The sequence below is a fragment of the Pelodiscus sinensis genome, chromosome 4 (assembly GCF_049634645.1).
Source record: "Pelodiscus sinensis isolate JC-2024 chromosome 4, ASM4963464v1, whole genome shotgun sequence".
Lineage (NCBI taxonomy): Eukaryota > Metazoa > Chordata > Testudines > Trionychidae > Pelodiscus > Pelodiscus sinensis.
In genome coordinates, this window is record NC_134714.1 from 2,904,446 (window position 1) to 2,927,364 (window position 22,919).

Genomic DNA, 22,919 nt, shown 5'->3' on the forward strand with positions numbered 1-22,919 from the left:
TGTTTTTGGAATAACTTGCAAGTTAATAGAAGTAAGTTATTGACCTTTTGGAGTCGCAAGGGGTTAATGTCTTAGATACGAGTTGAAAAGCTGCTGGCTGGATTCAGTTGGCCTTTTCTGAAATAACCAAATAGTCATTCAAATGGCCTTAAATATCCGCCAGAAGTTGCATCAAGCATCTTGGGCCAGTATCTGAGACTGGTTAGATTACGAGGTTAAAGTGCCTCGTACAAAAAAGAGTTTTGGAGAAAATTAAACAAGCTCTGAAGGTTCTTAAACCTCTGAAGTGGGGTTTAACATTCCCCGAACCAGCTTTTCCTTGCCTCTTCATAAGCATTTTTAGATTGGCGCTCAGGGATTTGAATCGTTGCTGACAATGCCTGGCAGCTATAGGAATGTCAGCAGGAGGCTTGGGACTGTTTGTAGGCGAATGGATATCGGGGGGGAATATCCTTTCCACAGATTAGAGCATTTAAAAGTGTGTCCTCTGTCACTTTGTGTAGTGGAGGTGGCCGTATCCGCGCCCTGTGAGGGGATGGGTGTCCGGGAGAAGAGCAGACACCGGGGGTGCTACACACTGCACTTGTTTCCACATTCGCTGTGTGAACAGTCCCTGTCCCCTGAGGCTTGTTTCTTATGCGAGAACCTTTGTTTGGCATCCAAGAGAACCAGAGGCAGGGCCAAGCTCAGGCCTTGCAAAGGTGCGAATCTCTTTTCAGTCCCCACAGTCAGTGTGACTACAGCCAGGCCTGACTATCTCCTGAAATAGGCCTAGGAGACAGGAAAATTCACTGATCAAGTGTGTGTGTCCCCTTTACCTTCAGACAGGTGAGTACTGGGGACAGAGGGCCTTCCCTGTTCCCTTGGCCCCTCCGTCTCCCTTTAGCTGCAACTTTCTGACCTTGCAGAGAAACATCACAGCATTGCATACAAGTCTGCATGTGAGCATTTCAGAGCTTGCACTGTTCCCTACAAATCCACTCTTCCTCCTACCGTCCTAACCATGACTGCCAGACTTCTAGGGTTACTACCTGAGGCTACAAATAACATCGAGTGTAGCATCTCAGGGAGAATTCCTGCAAGTTTGGCCTAGGCAACACTTCAACCTAACAATGAGTTCTGTTTTTAAAGGAAGTGTCTAGTTTACAACTCTGCTTAGTTACCCATCATTCCCGTATTGGCTAAGAGCGTGCCCCAAATGTTTAGCAAATTCAGGCTAGTCCCTTATTCAACATAAGATGTGTTGGCGGAGTCAGGAATGTACAGGTTACAAGGCAGAGAGGCTAACGAGCACTGCTGCCATAAATAACGATAGCCTGGGGCCCGAACTTGATTACATAAAGATGGGTCGCTCTGTCTGTGGTTAGGGTCGGAATGAGTAGCTTTGAAAAATTACATGCTGCCATCTTCAGCTCCGGTTCACTTCTGCAAAGCAGCATTGCCGCGATTCTTACAAATACACATGTGGGTAGGAAGTCAAGGCCTTCTAGATCGTGTATTAAAAGCTGTGAAACCAAATACATTTACTTTTGCAGATCCGGGGAGCCAGGTGAGAAGAAAGCTCATACAGACGATGTGACGTTGGCATCGACCCAAATGATGGATGGAGACATGCAAGCTAATCAAGTTGCATATAATTACAATGCATGGTATCAGGTGCGTATGGGTAATCGCTGTCTGTGACTCTACATTTTGAATTTATACCCTCTAATTTACCCCCCAAGGACTTTATCTGCAATTAGATACTTAATGTCTCAGATAAAATGAGTTCTGCCCCCTTCCCTTGTGTACTCGCACTGCCCACTGTGTGAACTTCTTCCTCTCTAGTGGAGCAAGCGTGGCACGGGCCAGCTCTTGTGTGACCTGGCTGCTTGCAGATACAACCCCAGAGTACGCTAACAGGTGAGGGAAATCCGCCTCTCTTCATGCTGGCGGCACCTTGCCTTGGCGTCGGAGGCCCACACTGCTGCAGAAAGGCCAGTGCAAGGTTGCTGTGTCAGAGAGCTGGCCTCTTAAAATGCTTGCATGCTTAACTGAGTCTGACTTGCTTTTTATGGTCATCCATTTGAGAGGGAGTGTCACGGAGTGTCTGTGTTTCCAGTCTTGGTGGGTGGCCTCCTGTGACGCTCCCTCTGTTTCCTCTCGTTGGACATGGAAGCAGGATAGAACTTAATGTCTGTTAGGCGTTAGCTCCAGCTAAACTGCTCAGAACTCTCCATAATACACCCCACCTGCCACAAACAACAGATAAACTAGGACCCACCCAGACCGATTCCTGACAGTTCAACATCCCCACATTTAGCACCGTTCAGCCACCTCGTGGTCGATTGTTAAATCGTCAGGCTTTGAGCCTTGCTCTTCATGCGACAGGCTAATTCTGCTAATGGGTGGGCACAGCAGTGTCTCTTCTGTGTGGGAGTGAATCGTGCATATGGGACGTATTTGGAATATTCCGGTTTTTTGGGGGGAGTTGCAGGACACTGAACTGCAGCTCCATTCACTGGAGTGATCAGTGAAGGGTTTGTCTGGATCCAGAGGAGTTAGATGCCACCTGGTACCTGAGAAAACACCTACAGGCTCCCCCTCCAATAGACATGGGAGGCCGAAAGCTGGTGCCAAAGTAGATGCAGACATCAAAGTCTGGTGTCGAGAGGACACAAACGTCAGGGCTGAAACTCTAGGCCAGTGTTCCTCAGTGTGGATCTGCGGACTGCTTTGAGAAACATTGCTCTGGGCAGAGCATGTGGTCTTGTGGGGGAAAGGCTGCACGAAGCCTTGGGGGGAGGGAGAAAGGAGATCCCTGAATCCAGAGCTAGAAATGACTCCTTCCTAAGCATCGCGGTGCACCCGCTCTGCAAACATCAGCACTGGTGCCAGCAACAGTCACTGATGGCACCGGTACATGGGTGTTGGGAAGATTATGGGCCCGTACTGAAAATTACCATCCTACTGAGACAACTGCTGCCCTAGACCCAAGGACAGAGAATGCTTGACCTTGGCATGTGCCTTAGCAGCTCCACTAGAAGAAATCCGTTCCTCCCTGCTGTCACGGGGCTGTGCCTTCTCACCACCCCTCAGGCAGAGAATCCTCTCTCTGAAGTCGACTCGTGAGACCCTGGATAGACCAGTTGGCTCTCCCTAGAGAGGGGCTAGTATTGGACTTCCATTAGCAGGCAAGCCAGTCATACCCATATGGAATATCACCATTGACCTGGGTTTACTGGGGTCCTTCTTTGCATGGTTCCTGGAGGAGAGTTCCATCTCCTGCATGGAAGTGGATGAGGCTGCACTCTGCAGGGCATGGCTTGCTAGACCACAAGCAGAGAGCCAGGAACAGAGCCAGGAATTGTCAAGCATAGGATCAGAGGATCAGCACTGTCGTGCCTTGCCAGGACTTCTCAGCCTCGTCACAAGACCCCAGCACCAGCTGACTAGAATATTTTGAGATCTGCTGAACAGAAAAGCAGAGACTCCTGAAATAGATGTTAGTTAACCAAGAAAAACATCTTGTAAACTTAATATGCTGAATATACTGAGCCCAGCCAAGATTGCCGTCCCGCTGATTGACGGCCGGTGCGTCAGTGGGGTCAAGACTGGCATCTCTTGCAAGAGTATCTGTGCAGAAGGATATGGATATTTTTATCCCACCCTCTCCAGAGCTCCCTGGCAGTCTTAGTGGTGTGAGAAAAGTCTAACGAGAGCACCCTCGGGGGTGTGTGTGTGTGTGGGGTGAACTACAAAGTCCTTGTGGAAAAGTACAATTTTCTAACGTGGGGACACAGTGACTGGCTTTGATGTCCAAGCTTCCTTCAGAAAACAGAGATGAGCCCAGGGAGGTAATCCAAGAGGTCCAGTTAGGAATGAAGATGTCCCTACGAGCAGGCATGCAGCTCGGGTCCATGGCTAAGACGGTGGTTCTATGACATGCTTCCTGGCTCCAGACATCAGAGATTCCCAACAAGGTGTAGGACGCAATATAGGTTCTACTCTGAGGGGATGGAGTTGGGCAGCCAACACACAGACACTGCTCTGCATTTCTAAAAGGGTCTGAGGGCTACCTCTGCAGCGTGGGAATGTTACCATACTTCCTTACTACAAATTGTATCACTGCCAACCTCAGATGAGAGAGGAACCCATCGTAGCCTGGAAAGCAACCCAGTCAGACCCCAAAATAATGTCTAGGGACACACTGAGCACTAGTGGCATGTACAGAACGGACGGGAGTTGGCTCAGAACATGCCCCGTTTGTAAGTTGCTGTATCCCGTTCCACCACGTGCGGAGTGCTGTGACATCTGACCGGTTGGTGTTGGAAATCAGTACCCGGGGCTGGTCCATTGGATTTCTTGTACTGGGTCTTTCTCACGAGAGCCTGCTGCAAACGGACATGGGTTTGTAGCTTCATCTAGAAGCCAAGGAGGAGGTGCTGTCTGAGTGCAGGGGACGTGTCCACAGCCAGAGGGCTAGAGAGTACCACAGGGGTCACCCAGTCCCACTGCAGGGTTTGTTGGGTCTGTTCAAGGCAAACGGCTGTCCAGACTCGCGTTGGTCTCCAGTGAAAGAGTCCCTGCCCCTCTCCAGCCATCTGTTCCATTGCCCTGCTGCTCTTACAGTCGGCGCTTTTCTCAAGATTGAATCTCAAATCTGCTAGACTAGAGTTTCAACCAGACTGCCTCTTGTCCGGCCCTCTGTGGAAAGAACAACTTCCCATCTTCCTTACGGCAGGCTTTCAGGTATTTAAAGATGCTCTCTTGTCCTCCCTCTAATGCCCTCTTTCCAAACGGATCCATTTCCTTTGCTGTTGATCGGACGGTTTGCATTCCATTCGTTTTACGATCTTTGCCCCTTGCCCTTTGGATCCTTTCTGTCCGGTAGTAACCAAACTGACAGCGGACTCGGTGGGGCCTAGCCAGCACTAGGTAGAGCAGTCCTGCCCTGTCCCGTGACATGCATGCTGTGCCTCTGTTAATGCAATTCAGATTGCATTTGCTTTTTTGGCAAGGGCATTGCATTGCTGACTCCATGTTGAGGGTGTGACCCACCACAATTCCCAGCTCCTTCTCAGGAGTGCTGCTGCCAGACCAGTTATCCCCCACTCTGTGTTTGTGCATTTGTGCTTTCCCCTGGGTTTAGCACCTTACATTTGCGTGTGTGGAATTTCATTTTGGTGTCTAAGGCCAAGTTCACCGATTTATCAAGATCTCTCTGAATTTTAGCCTTATCTTAGAGTGTTGGCAATCCCTCCTTTTTCCCCAGCTTTGTAACCTGCAAATGTAATCTGCTCATACCTACAGCTCGTTAATAAAAACGTTAAAAGAATATTGGACCTAGAACAGATCCCTGGGAACCTCTCTTGAGATCTCCCTTCAGTCTGACATTCCATTAACAGTTATTTTGTGTGTGTGTTAACCAGTGTTATAGCCACTGAATGGCCGTTCCAGAGAGATTGAGAAATGCAAACTCATTTATCAGAATGTCACAGGGGCCGGTCTTAAAAGCCTTGTTGAATTCTAGGTACGTTATATGCACCACTTTCTCTACATCCACTAAGCTAGTTATTCTGTCAAAGAAAGAAATCAGGCTCGTTTGTCAGGATTTGTTATTGGTAAATAAAAGCTTTCATGTACCTAAAAGGTTGTTACAAGGAGGAGAGGGGGGGAAAAAAAAGTCTCCTTAACTCCGAGGATTGGACAAGAAGCAATGGGCTTAAATTGCAGCAAGGGAGGTTTAGGTTGGACATTAGGAAAAACTTCCTAACTGTCAGGGTGGTTAAACACTGGGATAAGTTGCCGAGGGAGGTTGTGGAGTCTCCATCGCTGGAGATATTTAAGAGCAGGTTGGACAGACAGGGATGACCTAGACGGTGCTTGATCCTGACGTGAGGGCAGGGGACTGGACTTGATGACCTCTGGAGGTTCCTTCCAGTTCTGTGGTTCTATAAATCCATTGTCCATTCTGGCTGCTGATTACTCCTTTCTGGCATTCAAAAATGGACTGTTTTATACATTGGTCTAGTAAATGCTCAAGTACCAAGGTCAGGCTGCCTGTTTATAGTTCCCCAGCTGCTCCTGTCTCTCTTTTTAAAGACGGCCACTATGTTCGTCCTTTTCCAGTCTTCCAGGACTTCTCCAGGCATCCACCAGTTGGCAAATGTTAGTGCTAGGAGTTGCAAGATTACTTCAGCATCTGGTACAAAGAAGAGTTTTGTCCTGTCCTAGACCTAAGGAGACTCAAATACCGATGCAGCAACGTCTTCAGCCTACTTCAGAAATACACTAGTATCTGAGACTTGCCAAGCAGGAACCTACCAACCAAATGGACAGGGGAACAGAGCTTCGATTATTGACCAAAATAGTTACAATTTCTCACTCCTAGCATCCCGCGAGGGGGCTCCTTGTCAGACCCCAGCGCTGGGATCCAGAGTCCATACCAACCACAGGCTGATTTGGGAGGGAGCTGCCAGAAGTCCATGGCCTCCCTGCCCTTAATGCTCTCACAAGTTCAGAGGGTGCACATGGAGCTCTGTGGAATAGCAGAGCTATTAAAAAGATTCCAGTCTGGTAACACGTGGTCTCCACGCACCGGACCACCTTGAAGTGCTCCGGGTACGTGACCAGTCGATGCAGGATAAGTGATCTTTCCTGGTGGGACGGGTGGAGGTAGTCTGTTGAAATTACAGCTTCTCAAATATTGAAAGTGATTTTCTGCTCATTTATCCCATGATTTCTCTTTTCCAGTACAACTACCAGAATGCGTGGAATTACGGACAGTATTATACTTCTCCAACCTGAGCTGAAGAGAGACTGGCGTCTGTTGTAGAGTTTCAGCAGAGATGGAGTATGGAAATATATTTTTTTAAATTAGGGGTGTGAACAAATGAACTATCATAATATCGCAGCTTTGTCTTTTTGCATGTGAAGTGGGCCCATGCTAACAGGATACGGGAAGCAGGAGTTGTGTGTTGGTAAATGATACATCGATCTAGGTATGGTAACTATTGCTTGTTACCATCAATGCAACTTTATTTCCCACACTAACTTATGGAAACTTCTCTGGAGGCTTTTTTGTTCTGTTCTGAGTTAGCATTGCTTCAGTAGGCATTTTTAAATCCTTCAAGCTGTCTTTCAAGCAGTGAGGAAATTCTCCTGTCCGGTGTTTCACAGTAGCCACTACGGGAGATGAGCAATATAGAACAGTGTCTGAACATGAGCAGGTACTCTTTGATTGTTTTCATCTTTACCTGCTCTTCTCTTCGCCATCCAAAATCCTCATTTCCTGCCATGCTCCTCCTTTGAAATTTTTCATGGTCCCAGTGAGCAGTACCCTAAAGAGTCTTTATTGCCATGATCATATAATGTATCCGGTAATGTCAACATTTGAAATTTGTAGCATGTATTTTCTATTTAACTTGGGGTCACAAATTAATGCAGTGCAAAATGGTTGCATCCCTTTTTTAAAAAGGCATCAATGGTGTTTGGGGTGGATGTTTGTATTGAGAATTCTTCACGTACAAGTTGTGAGCAAACTTTTTCATTTTGATCAAAGTGATCATTCTCTTTTGTAATAAAACCAAGGCATTCTTCAGTAAGTAGTCTTTGAGCTTTGTTGGATTGTCTTGTTTTTGCCTCATTAAAATGTGTGTGTAAAAACTCAATGTTGCCCAGCTGAAGAATGTGTGTGTGTCTACACTACAGTGAAACACCCACAACTGGCCTGGGTCAGCTGCCTCAGGCTTAGGGGCTATAAAATTGTAGTATAGACAGCAGAGCTCAGGCCCAAGTCAGCTGACGGGGACAGCCGTGGGTGTTCAACTGGAGTGTAGATGACAACCAGTGTAGACAGCTCCTTCTTGTGCAAAAGCCCCTTCTGCAAAAATGGTGCCTCATTTGCATCTCTTCTTGCACAACAACGCACAGTGTAGACGTAGCCTTGTTGTGCAGAGTGGTTTTTTCACATACCCGAGTGACAAAGCCTGTGTAATACTGACAAATTGGTAATTGAGACAACTTCTTAGAGCGCAAAAGCTTGACTCATTCACCAATAACTGTTAGTCTAACATTACTTCCTGCCCCTGGTCATACAATGTAGTGTACAGTTCTAGCTAAGAATGTAAGGGCCACTCTGGGCCAGACCAAGGTAGGGAGGTAGACAACTAGTCGACTATACGATAAGTCACTTCCCCCATCCCTCCTCTATCAGGCAGGGAGGGGGAGCACTAGCTGGTACTGGGGGGAGCTGGTTTCTCCATGGGGGGAGGACAGGGACACTGCAGGGAACTGGCAGTGCTTCTGACTTCAAAAGCAGGGAACATGGGGCCAGCAGGGGACTGCTAGACTGTCCCGCGCTCCTGCCTTTGAGATGCTCTTGCTACATTTCGGAGGTGCCCTGTCAAGTAATCGAATAGTCGATGCAACTTCCATCAGCTATTCAATTAGTTGATTAATCTAAACTTAACATCTTTAGACCACGGGTCTAAGTCTTCGGCAGTGGTCAATTCCAGGTGCTTCAAAGGGAATGAGTAGAATAGGCACTGAACAAGTAATCTGTCCCCAGCTGCTGGAGCCAGCACACGCTCTTCAGCAGACATTGGTCTGACATCGAGCCGCAGGCATCTTGTGTCTCTGCAGCTGTAAGGCCCAGTGACACATGTCGTTAACAATCCTGGGATCTTAAGGTGATCTACTCCCAGGTGTTGCCCATCCTCACGCAGGCACCTTTAAACCACCATGAGCTGCTAGCATGGCAGTATTGAGCATGTACAACTTAAAGGGAACTTTCCACTGCTGGATCTGCCGTCTGCATCCCCAAAGGCCACAGTCGGTTGAGAAGCCCTAGGCGTAAATTCTGAAGTCGAGACGCAATGGAAATCAAAGCTACAAATCCTAGTTGGCATTCTGCAGTGCTCAAACTACCAACACTGGAGCAGTGCCATGGTGGGCCAGGACGCTCTGCTGACCAGGTCTGGGGCAAGCATGTTGCAAAACTGCTCCCCGACTTCGCTCCTCTATAGCATCCGCATGTTTAATACCAGCCCCTGCACTGCTCCTCTTCCAATACTTCGGGTGCCACAGTTCCTGGGTATAAAAACCTGCAAATCAATCATCCATGCCACCTGATAGTGTGTCTCTGAAAGTCTTAAAAGTGCTTTTAAGTGGTAAACATTCATAAAGGAGAAATAACTTTGTGTCAATACCCCCGCCCCAGAGCCGGGTTGGTTCAATCAATCCCTGGAATTGTTTTTGTTTCAGGACAACAGCCCTTTTAGACTTAACTCAGATCAACGTGGAGGAAGTGCTGTGAATGTGGAAGCAACCAGGAATTGACAGATTTCATAAGTAAGGAATGGCAAGCACGAGGGCAGTGGAATCAGGACAAGGAACTGCAAGAAAACAGACTAACAAACCCTGAGATTAGGTCAGTAGAGTTCCCTGTAAGGAAATAAGGGACGAGGACCTCAGGCGAGCTGGCGGTTTCTCAAGAGGCAATGTTAAACGTGCTACATGAAACTGTCCCGATGCAAAGGACAGTCTGGAAGAATAGTGAGGCCTTATGACTCCAGGCACTCACCAGTGATCTGAAAGGAGTCCTGTTCTGCATGTCCATTCAACACGAAGCTCATCACTTGTACCCACTGGAACCGAGGGCTATTTAGAGTTAGACAGTAGCAAAGACTAACTACAAGGCAAAACGAGGTGTCAGAATAGGCTTCCAAAGGGTTTGGGATCCCTCTCTTTGGAGGTTTTAAATGATTTGGACAAACCCACACCATTTCTGAGTTATTTTCTTGGTCCAGTCTGCTGCAGTGAGGCAGGACCTGATGACCTTCTGAGGTATTAGCATGTTTCTGCAGCGTGGGGAACAGAACTGAACTCTGCCTTTCTCGCCTCAACTACGATATTGTGCCACTTATGCAGAAGGCTGCAGCTTCCAGTCTGTACAGTTTAGAACTACACACTAAGCAGCTGCACCACTCTCCTCCTCAGTAAGCATGTGTTCAACTGAGCCAACATTTTCAATGCTCCTCCACAGGACCCAGACTGCTATCCATTTCTATTCCTGTGGGAAACGGCCCCAGCTGGAATCACGGGAGGGACTGTAGTTTCCAAAAGGAGAAGGGCTCTTCCTGGGGGAGAGGGATTAAGCTTCTTCGTGGCTGCTATTGCCTTCTAAGATCCAGGAATTTATTCTCATAACTCTGAGCCTCCAGTGCTCCTGCCCAACCTCGATTCAGAGCTAAGGCTACTGATCATCGGGTTTGATCTCAACAGATCCTAGGACTCCCCCAAAGAAATCCTAGTCCACACACTTGAGCAAAAGCAGCAAGGAGTCCTGTGGCACCTTATAGACGAACTGAAGTGTTGAGCAAGACATCCAGTCTTGATATGAAAATCCACAGCCACCCCTGCTAAGTTGTTCCAGTGGTTACTTACAGAGGTAAAAAGGCACCAGATACCATTACTCCGCAAGGTCCAACTAAACCTTGAGCTATGCCTGGAACACTACTGAGAGGTAGCTGCTAGTGCTGTGTCTTGTCCTGCTCCTCTTTCCAAGTACAGGCAGTCCCCGGGTTACGTACAAGATAGGGACTGTAGGTTTGTTCTTCAGTTGAATTTGTATGTAAGTTGGAACTGGTACATATTGTAGGGGAAACTCTAGCCAGACATTTCTCCAGAGCTCAGTTTTATTCTCCCACACCTCACTTCCCTCAGTCCTTTATTCTCAAGCTGAGGTGTCTGCTGAGAAAAGCCGCTCCGTGTCTCCCTGGTCTGCTGGGGGGGGGGGCGCGCTGGCTTCGTGTCTCCCTGGTCTGCTGGGGGGAAGCAGCTAGTGCGGGGTTGCCTCACCCCGTTTGTAAGTAGGGATCTGATGTAAGTCGGATCCATGTAATCCAGGGACTGCCTGTAGAGTGCAGTTTAATTAACCTCTAAAAATCCACTCTTGTATCACTAAAGACAACTAAGCCAACTGCAGTAAGCATTTGGCCAGGGCTTGCTTGCTCAGCTTATAGAATTTTCCTTGCACAAAGCTAAAAAGTGGACACCCAGCGTACATGGGTCTGAAGCAGGCACTGCTAGGGGCTTAAAGGAAGGTAGAAGTGCAACGGCATAGAAGGGAGGGTTTAACAGCCAGGTCAATGTGGAGGGGAAAACCGAGACAATTGAAGTGCTTTTCCCTTCTCCCTTTGTTGCAACAGACTGTACAAAACTTCTTCCACTGCAGCAGAACGGATTTTCCAGGTCAGTTTACTGAAGTAGGGACACTCAAGAAAAAAAAAAGTTCAACTAGCTGCATGTATAAACTATTTTATTTAGTGATGTTTTACTGTACAGCAATTGGGGGGAAGGGGAGAAAACCAATGATTTTCAATACAGAAGGCCACAGCTGTAACTCTCTCCTGAAGCTGTAAGAACAGAATTGCAGTTTGCAGATCTCGCGCATGGATGAATTCACAGCAGCACAGAACCAAGTTCTTCGATATCATTCAATATCCACCAATTCAACTTCAAAGAAGAGTTTTGCATTTGGAGGAATCCTGTTTGCACAAGAGTTAAAGACAATTTCACACCATCCAGTTTGATGCATAAGTTGGCTAGACCGACCATGTGATTTACCACCTGTTGTGTGGGCTGCCCTTTCCAAACCTGACATTTCAGTAACCCCTCGCTGGGAAAGTGTTCTCCTCCCTAAGCCAGAAAGGCTGCATGCTAGAGCCAAGACATGAAATCATTCACTATCTCTGGAACACGGCAGTGACCCTCTGGAACCCACAGTGCCAGCGGTTCAGCAGGTTTCACAGTCTTAATGAAATGCTTGTGGAATGACACGCCCCTCTCCCCTCCCCGATGTGCAATGATAGAAGCACGTCAGGATGAAGATACGGCAATAAATCTGCCTCCTGCTCGGGTACTCTGAATGACGCTGATTCAGGTTTTAGGAAGGGGGGAATCTGGAGAGAATCAACTTCCTTGTCAGAGCTACAGGTCCCAAAAGAGCCATGGAGTAGGAGCAAGGGGGAACCTACAGCAGGGCGGGAAATCTAAGGCCCAGTAGCCCCAGTTTACCTGGATCTGGCCCGAGACCAGGGGCTTCTCACCCAACACTGGGGAGCTCATGCTGGCGATTCAGGGCCCCTGCCGTCCCCTCGCGGGCTGGAGCGCACAAACCCTACTAGCCTGGGCCCACCTAGGCTCTGGTGTGCGAGGGGAACGGGGGGAGGGTCGTCGTCTTTGGTTGGGGCCCTGGGGGCCGTGTCAGTGAGGGGTTTGTTTAGTTTTTTGCTTCTTGCTTGTGTGCGGCCCCCGACTGATTTTTCTGTGGGTCAGCGACCCCCGACCTACAGCTGCCAAAGGGGGGAGCAGTGCTCAGAATCTGCTGAGACGTTTCAGTGGGGGTCCTGTCTCCTTTCCATTAGCCCTTGCTGCTGTCCTGGAAGGGGGGACACAAGTTGAGAGGACGGAGACAAAGAGGTGACATTTCCCTTCCCCTCCTGCTAGCAGCACAAACAGCTGGCAAGGAACAGAGACAGGCAGCGTTCAGCAGGACAGTCCTCTCCCTTGTTCTCCTTACGTCCTCCCTCCAGGCCTATCCTGGAACGTGTGCAGACCCCTTCTCTGAACTGCTGTTGCTGCAACGGCAGCAGAGCTCTCCCCAACTGTTTAGAACGGCCAGACTGGGACCGGGTTGATCTAGTTGGGATTGGTCCTGCCTAGAGCGGGGGCTGGACTTGACATCCTGAGGTCTCTTCCAGCTCTATGATTCTATGACTAAGGGCCCACCCGGCCCATTGAAAGAAGCGACCTCTGAAACAAGCACGAGCGAGTCCCGTCCGGTAAGTCAGACACCGCATTGCCAACGTTCACCCGGCCAGAAATCCGGCTGTGCCTCGCTCACGGGTTTCCAGAGGGAACCACCTTGCCGCAAGGAGCCGTTACGCGCAACAAGCACGTTCTCAAGAGATGCGGCCCGTGCCGGTCGTGTTTTCGAGTGAAAGGATACTTGGCGTCAGGCTGCCCTTTCTTGCCATACGCCCATTCCGGTTCTATTTCCAGATGAGCCTTCTCCCCTTTACTCATCGTCAGCAGAGCTTCATCCCACTACAAAAGACAGTGCGTTGTAATGTGAACTTCAAAAGACGACCTCATTTCCCCCGTTTGGCTTCTGTCCTTTAAGGGCCTGGGCTCTGAGCCACAGCACACGCCCTGCAACGCTTTCCGGCTCGCAGCGTTCAAGCAGTGCTGGACAACTGGAGTTTTCCTTTTAAAAAACAAACATTCCCACAGGTAACACCTGCTCGAGAGCTGCGCTAGGATTCGCTGCCACTGAGTTGATGCATTGCGCAGGCGCACACAGTACAGCGGCCATCAGTCTCCACTTTATTGTGCCCCAGATGTGAAGACGCACGGCTAGGTCTACACTGGCGGGTTCTTGCGCAAGAACCCGCAGAGCGTCCACACTGCCCACCCACTCTTGCGCAGATGGTTTACAGTCCGGCCTCGGCAGACAGGGCTTCTTGCGCAAGAGCTACGCTCTTTTCTAACGGGTGAGCTCTCTTGCGCAAGAGGGCAGTGTGGACGCTCGGCAGGGATTTCTTGCACAAGAAACCGCTATGGCTAAAATGGCCATTGGAGCCTTCTTGAGCAAGAGAGCGTCCACCCTTCCATGGGCGCTCTTGCGCAAAAGCAACATGGCAGTGTGGACGTGTTCTTGTGCAAGAACCCGCCAGTGCAGACATAGCCTAGTAGGCCAGATCCGTACGGCAGTAGGAGTAGAAAACCCAGAGTGCACTTTGTTTGGGTCTTTCTGAAGTTTGACAGCTAATTCTCTCAGTGCCCAGTCCTCCCCATGCCAAACCTCCCCGCTAGTGTTCGGAGTTTAGCTCCGTACCAGCTTATCACGACGAACAGGCGGTGTTCCTATTAGGGACATAGGGGAGTAGTTGAGCCAACTCCTCGCATCGCCCCACCATTCTGCCTCTATCAGCAGGCAGCGAGGTCGGGGGACGGACCGAGCGGGCAGAGGCGCAGCGGGAACCCAGCCCGAGCAAGGACTGAAGCAGTCGCTGCTCACACCAGGTTCCTCGCTGCGCCTCTGCCTTTGAAACGTAGCAAAAGCCGCGGGCAGCTCTTCCTGCATTTCGAAGGCAGAGGCGCAGCAGGGATAGCGAGCGCCCCCTCCCCTTTATCGACTAATCCAGTAGTGGATGGAAATGCAGTCCACGACTGGGCTCGCTGATGAGTCGAAATTCAACGTCCCGTCTCAGCCGTGGGAGGTGTGTGTCCACAAGCCAAGCATGGACGCTCTACAGCAGCGGTTCCCAACCTCTTCCCGATGGGGACCCGTTCTGACAATTCAGGAAGGCTTAGTGACCCAGGGCAATTCAAAACGTGCAAATGGCTCCTTAAGAGCCACCTGGGGAGACACCTGGCCACCCTTTTGAAATGTAATGTTGACCCATATTTGGGTCCGGACCCAGAGGTTGGGAAACCCTGATCTAGAGCAAGCGACGAAAGTGGAGCCAAGCAGCTCTCACAAGCGAGCGCTTGCAGAGTGGGCCTGGGCCCAGTGACATTCTGGGTTCTCACCCTGTCTCAGGACGGCCACCCAGCACCAGCACCAGTCGGGCAGAGCACTGGTGGGGAACTCGCCTGCGCGAAGACTTACTGCTGCCCGGAGCAAATGGAGGCAAAACGCAGGCCTGGCGCTCCGCTCTGCACCGAGAGGTTCACACGTCCCGCCCCACTGCATCCACCTCTGCCCCCCTTCACCAGGCCCTCCCGGGCAGGCAGCTGCGTCAGGGGCGTGAGGCTTTGGCTACAGCACTAGATCAACCCCCTGCACGAGGGGAGCAGCTGACGGTGCCTGTTCACACTGACACCGTAGAGTGCTAACTTGCGGGGGGGCGGGGGGTGGCTGCACAGACCTAGCCTTAGGGCCACCCTTCTGCGCTAGTGGCAGTGTGAGCACCACGCCCTGCGCACGGACGGAGCTGGATTGCAAAGGCGTGCATCAGCCTGCCGGAGTCCTGGATGAGCTTCAGCCGCAGCACCCCGGCAGAGAGCCGGCCAGCAAACACGGCATGACGGGAGCGCGGGGACGTGCCCGGCGCTGCACCCGGGAGACGGTGCGTCAAAGAGGGGCTCTGGCCTGCCAGGTGACTGGAACCAGCACCTGCTGTCAGTCCGGGCAGGGGGAGGGCCAGGCGCACACGGGGCTCGAGTGCCCATCTGCCTCGTTAGGCTCAACAGACCGACAAAGCCGCCGCTCAGCTGCCACCAAACCCTCTACAGGGCGCAGTGCAGAGGCGCCCGGCGACAGGCCAAGCTCTCGCCCCTCGCCCGACAAGCCCCATGGCATTTCCCAAACGAGGCGTCCCCGGCTGGGCCGCACCTTCCCTGCCCCGCGCAGGGCAAAGGCAGCAATTCGGGGGCCCGTCCGGATCAGAAGACCCACAGCTCAGGGGCGAGGGCCCTCGCCTGGCTCGCTTGATCTGGATCCGGGACGTGGCTCAATGGCTCCAGAGAGCTGCTGACTATTCTGGGCCGCTCTGCCCTGTTGGTGCGGCTCCAGTCTGTGGAAAGACCTGACTCTTCACCGGCGCGGGGACCCAACCCCGACTCCCCAGCCGTGCTGACTGCGGCCCTTGCTCCCCACTCTGGCCTAATGGATATTAATTCTTTAGACAGAGAAGCTATCCCCTCCCCCCCACACAGACACGTGGTCAGGACACAGAACTGTTCCATGGGAGATTGGGGCTCAAGTCCCTGCTCCGACTCAGTGCAGGGGCCTCAGTGCAGGACCCTGGCATCTCACCAGTGCCATGACCTCTGGACTACGGCTACCATGGGCTGCCGAGTGGTCTCGCTGGCACAGCACATGGGGTGGGCAAGGGGCTTCCGTGGGCCAGATCCGGCCCATAGATCAGGGCCAATCGGGGCCTGGGGAGCGAACGAGGTCTCTTCCCGCGACGCACTTTCACTTTCACTTTAAGTGCCATGCGCCCCTTGCGGGGGGGGGGGAGAGACTGGGCCTGGGGGAGCTCGCCAAGTCTCCTCCTGCCCTGCAGGGGGGCAGGTGCCTAGAGGGAGCCACCAGCTATTCAGAACAGCTGGCAGTTCTCTCTAGGCGGGGGTGGGGGGAGAGGACACGGGGGCAAAGACTTCACGTGTCCCCCCCCACCCCCAAACCAATCACGGTCTGTGGGAGGGGAGTATGGAAGTGCCCTGGTCTGCCCCTTCTGACAGAGGCCCCGCCCCTTGCAGGGTGGCCGGGGCCACTTCAAAAACTAGTGAAGTGGCCCCCAGTCTCAAATGATTGCGCATCTCTGGTGTGGGCCCTGCTGCCAGGGGAGGGATCACAGCGAATTCCAAGCCGAGAGAGGTGCCTCCCTCCAGCCTGCCAAGTGCCTGTGCTCAACCCGTGGGGATGAGGCACCCGCACGCCCATGAGGAACTGGTCCTCCGCCCTGGCCCCTCTTCTGCATTCCACACTTCTCCTCGGGCACTTCCCCACTCGGCTCCACTGCGTCCTGAGAATCCCCTTCCTAAGCACCTCACGCAGGGCTGCGACGGCAGGACACCCAGAGGGACTCCACTGAACGCTGCCCCCAGCCGAGGAGCACTACGCGCTGTCAAGGAACGAGAGCGCTCGCTGCGCCAAAGATCGCCCCACTAATACTGCTGGCCATGTGTAGTTAGGGGAAGGGACCGGCCCCCAGACGTTCAAGTGCATTTATGGACAACTGAAACGGAACATGTAACTGGCGTAAGAGCGGTCAACTCGCTCCCTTCCCCATATAACGCAAAGCAGCACCCAACAGATGCACACCAAGGGCTAATCCCCATCAGGCTCTGATCAGACTTTTATGGGGTTTACTTACGCCTCTGATAACTTTTCCTACGCCAACTCTGAAACTTAAAGGTTTGGCTCCTTTCTTCTTCTTTGAACCTGCAAAACACTTGTGTATACATTTATCCAGCCAGAGTCAAACCCTTAACTAGCTCTCACTAATATTTCTGACCAGAATTACCCCGACGGTTATGCACCCCAAATATCTACTGCACCAAGATGTACGCTCGTTTATGGGCGATAAAGGAATCTCTCCACATTCCGTATCATTGAATTATTCAAAATAGCAGCTCAATAGCACTCAGTGGGGGCAATTCAGTCTTGATGCAAGTGCCCATCGTTTCTTTACCAGCTGCATTAGCACCAGAGTGTCATGGATGTGGGAGAGGGATTCCATCTAGCTGTGGAATTCGAAATGCAGAAAGAGACTGTATTTGGCTTGCAACATGCTGGGTAACATCAGCAGGGCACCAATGTTATAACCCTTGACTGGAGTAGAAAATGGATTGTAAACCAATGAGCAGACCCTTACACCCCACTGCAATGACATTGTCCCTTTAACAGAGCTGCAACACTGCTGCCAAATGGACCTTTTGAGCACTTGTCCCCTTCCCCATAAACTCTGCACGTTACACACTTCTCCCCAAAACCCGTCTACACGATCGATACTACACGTCGTCTGCTCGGGCAGTTAAATACGCTACTGCCCCTCACGCTCTATAGCTAATTAAAAGCCCTTCTGCAGAGCCTAAGTCAGTATGCCTCAGGTTATCCATGGCCCGAGGCAGATGCAGGGATCTGGTTACTGAGTCCTGCTTTCTCTCTCGGAATGATGATCCCAAGAACTGTCAGCGGGAAGACCCCGATCTCACCAGGACGAAGGGGCAGAAGCAATCTGAGGACTCAGTCCATTCAAGCTTTTTAAGAAATATAAACAGTGTCTGACAAGACAATGTGGTGACCAGCGTTCCAGCTAATTTCTTCCACTCCTCTCAATGGAAACCATTTGAACTCTTTCAACCTGCAAGAGCTTGCTAGTCACGTGACCTTACTTGTTTGAATATTGGTGTCGAAGACCGTCCCATCCTGTAACTTTCCCGTATACCAGCAATGAACGACGTCTCCTTTTTTTGGAAAGTTAGTTTTATCCCCCTTTTTCAGAACTGACTTGGTATATTTTGGCGGACCCTAAATTAAAACAGAAAGAGAGAATTACCATGACCCCAATGACTAATCGCAAGTTCTCAAAGCACACAATGGACCTCCATTCACTTGGGTTGTTTAGATACGAAGGTGAACAGCCCCCATAAATGCTTTTCAATTAATACTACGTGCACGGTACGTTGGCATCCTTTGGCAAGGGAAGGGTTAGATAAATGTAACCTATGCCAGATCATGCCAAAGGTATTTAAAGTGCTGTGGAGAAATGTGCATGAGAATAGCTACTGACTCAAAATATGCAGGAAATGCTGGGAGAGAAATTGAATCAAGGTCCACTTTTTCAATCAGATGAGGGTCCTCCACTAAGCTACAAATACAAACTCATGAACAACTTGCCAGTAGACACTTCCCAGCAGCCAGTTCTGGCGAGACAGCAAGCCAAGAGCACTTAATGTCTCCTTACGTTTGTACAAGTTGAGCTGCTCAGCTCAATTTCTTCACTTGGACTCTAGCCCTCAAACATCCCCCATCCAGTTAGTGACGATTCCAACGAGAGAAAATGCCGAGGGGTTACATTGTACCAATACGACATTTTGCAGTAACACTAGCACTTTCTGCTTGGACACTGCCATCCAATTCACGAAAGTTTATCCACCTTACCACTTCACTTCCAAGAACTGTCCTGTTTAGCTTCAACAATTTCGGACTCAATTCATTCATCCGTTTCAGGCTGCACTGTTTAACAACTACCCCACAACCCCACCTACTCACATTCCCTTTTATCATTCCAAGTTTCATACTACTACATAGGCAGTAGTCCTGATCTAAGATACATACCTCATCAACAATCTCTTCTGACTTGGTTTCTTTTGCCTTGTCTTCATTAACCTTGACATTTTTTACTTGCTCTGTCACTTTATCTGTATTTTCCGTGCTTTTAAAGCGCTGTAAGGAAAAAAAGACCATTACCATCTACATCATAGGACAGAAAATCCTTCAGAAGGCCGTCAAAAGTATATGAAAGCTGCAAAATAAATTTAAGGACCAGTTCTGGAGAAGAATCAATCATGGATTCCAATAAAGTCTGCAGTCGCTGCAGTTGTAAGGGTCTACGAAGAGAACAAGAGGAGTGAGGTCATATTTGTATTGGACCACCCTCCACTGGCAATAAAGCCGCTTTCAAGCTACACACAGCCCTTCTTCAGATCTGGGTACAGTAGCGTCTCATAACTAAATACAAGGGGGACTAGATTGTTTAGCGTAAATACTTAACTTATACCCTAACGCTATGTCTACACTAGCGCAATCTTGCGCAAAAGCAGACGCTCTTGCGCAAAAACTTGCTGCCTGTCTACACTGGCCATGTGTTCTTGCACAAGTAAACTGATGTTCTACTGTATGAAGTCAGGGCTTCTTGCGCCAGAACTCTGATGCTCCCGCTCAGGAATAAGCCCTTTTGCACAACTGTTTTTGCGCAAGAGGCCAGTGTAGACAGGCAACATGAATTTCTTGCACAAGAAAGCCCTATGGCTAAAATGGCCATCAGAGCTTTCTTGTGCAAGAGTGTGTCTACACTGGCATGGATACTCTTGTGCAAAAGCACATGCCAGTGCAGACGCTGTCTTCTGGAAGAGTTTTTGTGTGAGAACACGCCAGTGTAGCCGTAGCCTTCGGGTACACAGCAGCGTTATTTCAGAATAATGTTGAGTTGAGCTGGAGGACTTCTTACTCCAACTCCTGTAACCCTCCTTTTATGAGTAAGGGAAGTCAAGGGAAGTCAAAGGAAGAGTGCTACAATTGTCGTGGCTGACATTGTGTAGCTTAATTCAACTTTAGCCCTGTTGTGTAGACATGCCCATAGACACCATTCAAGGGAAAGTGACCAGTTAACACTGCTCCAATCATAAAACAAAACCGGGGGATTAGTGGGTTATAGATTGGAACCGAGCTGGTACGTGTCAGAGGCAGGAGTGCGGGTGTGGGGGAGCAGGCTGGAGCTTCACAGAGCCGCCTGCTCCCCCCTGCAACCTGCTGCCTCCTACAGAGGAGGTACAGAAGCAGCACTATGGAGAGGCAGGGGGCTCCTCGGGAGTGCACTGGCTGCCAGCCCCATCCCATGCGACTATCGAATAGTCACGTAATTGCTAAAATGTCACGTAGTTATTAGGGCTGTCAATGAATGCGTATTAACGCAGGGCAGAATTAATGGGTTAATTTTTTTAACATGCATTCATTGCAGGTGTTTCCGTGGCACTGCCCCTTTGAAACGCTGTCACAGCATTTCCAAGGGGCAGTGCCAAGAGGAGCCGTGGATCAGCTGTGCAGGCACTGCCCCTTTGAAACGCCGCTTCCGCTTTGAAATGGAACAAGACCCGCCAGGCCAAAGGCCCAAGTGCTTTCTGTGTGCTGCCAGCTGGGCTCCATGTGGTGCCGCTTTGAAATGTACCAGATCTCCAGCGGGGACATTTCAAAGGTGGAACGTCGCCGCTGCGCCCCTGCCCCTCCCAGCACCCTCTTCTCTTCCTCCCCCCCTTGCTGCCTCTTTCTGACAGAGGCAGCAAGCTGGGGGGCAGGGGCGGGGGAAGTGACTAGTGTGTCGATTATCCGATAAGCTTTTGCTTATTGGATAGTCGATTAGTCACTCACATCCCTAGAGCACACATCACCTCTCAGCTATAACTCTGTGGCTGTTCTTATTGGCAGGAGTGTGCATGAAACAGGCAGAACAAATGATGGTACCAACTATGCAGAGTACAGTCAAACATGTAAACCACAAACAGAAAAATCTCAAATTTCACTTAGCAATGATGTGTAAGAGTCACAACAGGCATATACACTCTATTGTAATGCAAGTGTGAGTGAGAAGCTGATCGTGTCCTTTGATGTCCATGAATGCCATTTTCACACATACAAATGAAAAGCAACAAGAATTTTCTTCATACTCTTAAAAACAAAAACATGCTTCAGCAATAGGACGATTCAGCCAAACAGGCAAATACCGTATATACTCGAGTATAAGCCGAGTTTTTCAGCACAGTTTTTGTGCTGAAAAATGCCCCCCTCGGCTTATACTCGAGTCAGCATCTCGAGAACTGAGGCGGGCAAAGCCTCAGAGGCGCGGGACCCCCCCCGCGGCTGCGGCTTCAGTCCGGGAGCCTGTGGTCTGCTGGGGACGGTCCCCAGCAGACCACAGGCACCCAGATTGAAGCGGCAGCAGTTCCCCGCGCCTCTGAGGCTTTGCTCTGCTGAGGTCTCCAGCAGACCAGGGGCACCGGAGCAGCTTTCGCCCCGACTTCCGGGGCTAGACCCGGTATCTATCTTCATTTTTTACATTTACCAGTAGCTGCCTCATTTCCTACCCTAGGCTTATACGCGAGTCAATACTTTTTCCCAGTTTTTGGGGGTAAAATTAGGTGCCTCGGCTTATATTCGGGTCGACTTATACTCGAGTATATACGGTAGTCTGGATTGCACGGAAATGGGGCTGGAGCGAAAACCATCTGCGTTCTCAGGCACAAGGAAGGGCTGGAAGAACAAGGAGCAGCTCTTCCTCCCACCCAGGCCCAGGAAAGGGAGGTACCCACCTGAGTTTCAAAAAGCTGGTTATAAGCTGTAACTAGCTGGTCCTTGTTTGCAGTCTTGGCCACATTTTTTATTTGCCCCAGTAACTTGTGTTCTGCAAGAAACTACAGACAAGAGGGGGAAATTGAGCTGAGCTGTCAGGGCTTCCCATGCAGAGCCCCAGGGCCAGGGGGGTGGCAGGACGGATCGGTCACGCGCATACCAATGCCCGGGGGTGTGCAGTCAGGGTGGGGGTGTGGCAGGGTGCAGTGGGCTGGAAGGATCACGGTACAGGAGGTCCCCACTGTAAGTCACATCCCTTCCGCACGAGCGCTGTTGCCCCTTGCAGGTTTGGACGTGTTCCAAGTCCTCCCGTTCCCCGCCCCCGAGTCCCACAACCCCCCCAGTCTGCGCGAACGGGAGTCAGAGGCGGAGAATTCCTGCTTCGGGCTGTTTCGCTAAATAGTTTTGGAAGGTCTCGGACTCCGCCCTGGGCAGCGCCTGGAGGCAGCGGGGCCCACGGGGATGGGCCTGGCCTGGGGCTTAAGAGGGGATCCAGCCAAAGAGGGGGAGCTGGGGCTGGGAACCGGATGCACCTGAGGGGGGGTGTCCAGCCGGGGGATTCAGAGCCAGTGGGGGGATGGGGAGGGGGGGCTGGTCTAGCCAGGTGGGTTCTGGGGGGGCGGCTCCCGGGCAGGTTGAGGGGGTCAGAGTGGGGGGGCCAGCGGGGAGAACTGGGGGGCCTGGTGGGGGGAGGTTGAGGCTGGGGGGGGCCGGGTCCAGCCGTGGGGCTCGGAGCGGGGGGGGGCCGGCAGGAGGGGTCGGGGATTCAGAGCGGGGGGGGGCTCGGAGCGGGGGAGCTCGGCGGGGGGGGGTCGGAGCGGGGGGGGGCCGGCAGGAGGGGTCGGGGATTCAGAGCGGGGGGGGGCTCGGAGCGGGGGGGCCCGGCGGGGGGGGGGTCGGAGCGGGGGGGGGCCGGCAGGAGGGGTCGGGGATTCAGAGCGGGGGGGGGCTCGGAGCGGGGGGGCCCGGCGGGGGGGGCTCGGAGCGGGGGGGGCCCGGCGGGGGGGGCTCGGAGCGGGGGGGCCCGGCGGGGGGGGCTCGGAGCGGGGGGGGCTCGGAGCGGGGTTCACGGGGGGGCCGCACCGCCTGCGCCGCGTGCTGCTGCAGGAAGTGGATAATGTCCTTCTTGGGCAGCGCCTCGCTCCGCAGCTCCGCCTCGCTCCAGCGCCGCGCCGGGGCCGCCGCCATCTCGCCGCGCCGGCTCCGCCCCGAGCAACGCCCGGGGCCTGTGGGGGAGTGGGCGGGGCCGGGGCGGGGCCTGCGGCGAGTGGGCGGGGCCTGCGGTGAGGGG

General features: G+C 51.7%; 2 protein-coding genes across 7 annotated transcripts in view; one reads left to right on the forward strand and one right to left on the reverse strand.

The window, feature by feature from the left end:
- Positions 1-7,582, forward strand: part of PRPF39 (pre-mRNA processing factor 39) — a 37,895-nt gene extending 30,313 nt beyond the window's left edge. For all 6 annotated transcript variants that reach the window (XM_075926127.1, XM_006120710.2, XM_025183429.2 and 3 more), the window contains 2 exons: positions 1,536-1,656; positions 6,736-7,582. In XM_075926127.1, the coding sequence (XP_075782242.1) occupies positions 1,536-1,656; positions 6,736-6,789 (175 nt within the window). In that variant the 3' untranslated portion in view covers positions 6,790-7,582. The remainder of the gene's footprint in view (positions 1-1,535; positions 1,657-6,735) is intronic.
- A 3,703-nt stretch (positions 7,583-11,285) lies between these two features.
- On the reverse strand, positions 11,286-22,872 carry FKBP3 (FKBP prolyl isomerase 3). The gene is made up of 7 exons (XM_075926130.1): positions 22,712-22,872; positions 21,589-21,690; positions 18,842-18,949; positions 17,896-18,031; positions 16,875-16,942; positions 12,995-13,092; positions 11,286-11,531 (listed from the first exon to the last, which is right to left on the reverse strand). The coding sequence occupies exons 1-7, from the start codon at positions 22,814-22,816 to the stop codon at positions 11,477-11,479; spliced, it is 672 nt and encodes a 223-aa protein (XP_075782245.1). The 5' UTR covers positions 22,817-22,872; the 3' UTR covers positions 11,286-11,476.
- Positions 22,873-22,919: the final 47 nt, after the last annotated feature.

What these genes read in the sequence shown, in the direction of transcription:
- FKBP3 (XM_075926130.1), bottom strand. Translation starts at nt 22,816, where the DNA reads ATGGCGGCGGCCCCGGCGCGGCGCTGGAGCGAGGCGGAGCTGCGGAGC. An exon ending in AGCAGCACGCGGCGCAGGCG is followed by an intron (nt 21,691 to 22,711) that starts GTGCGGCCCCCC and finishes TCTTGTCTGTAG; the next exon opens with TTTCTTGCAGAACACAAGTT. An exon ending in CGACACCAATATTCAAACAA is followed by an intron (nt 16,943 to 17,895) that starts GTAAGGTCACGT and finishes AGTGTTTTGCAG; the next exon opens with GTTCAAAGAAGAAGAAAGGA.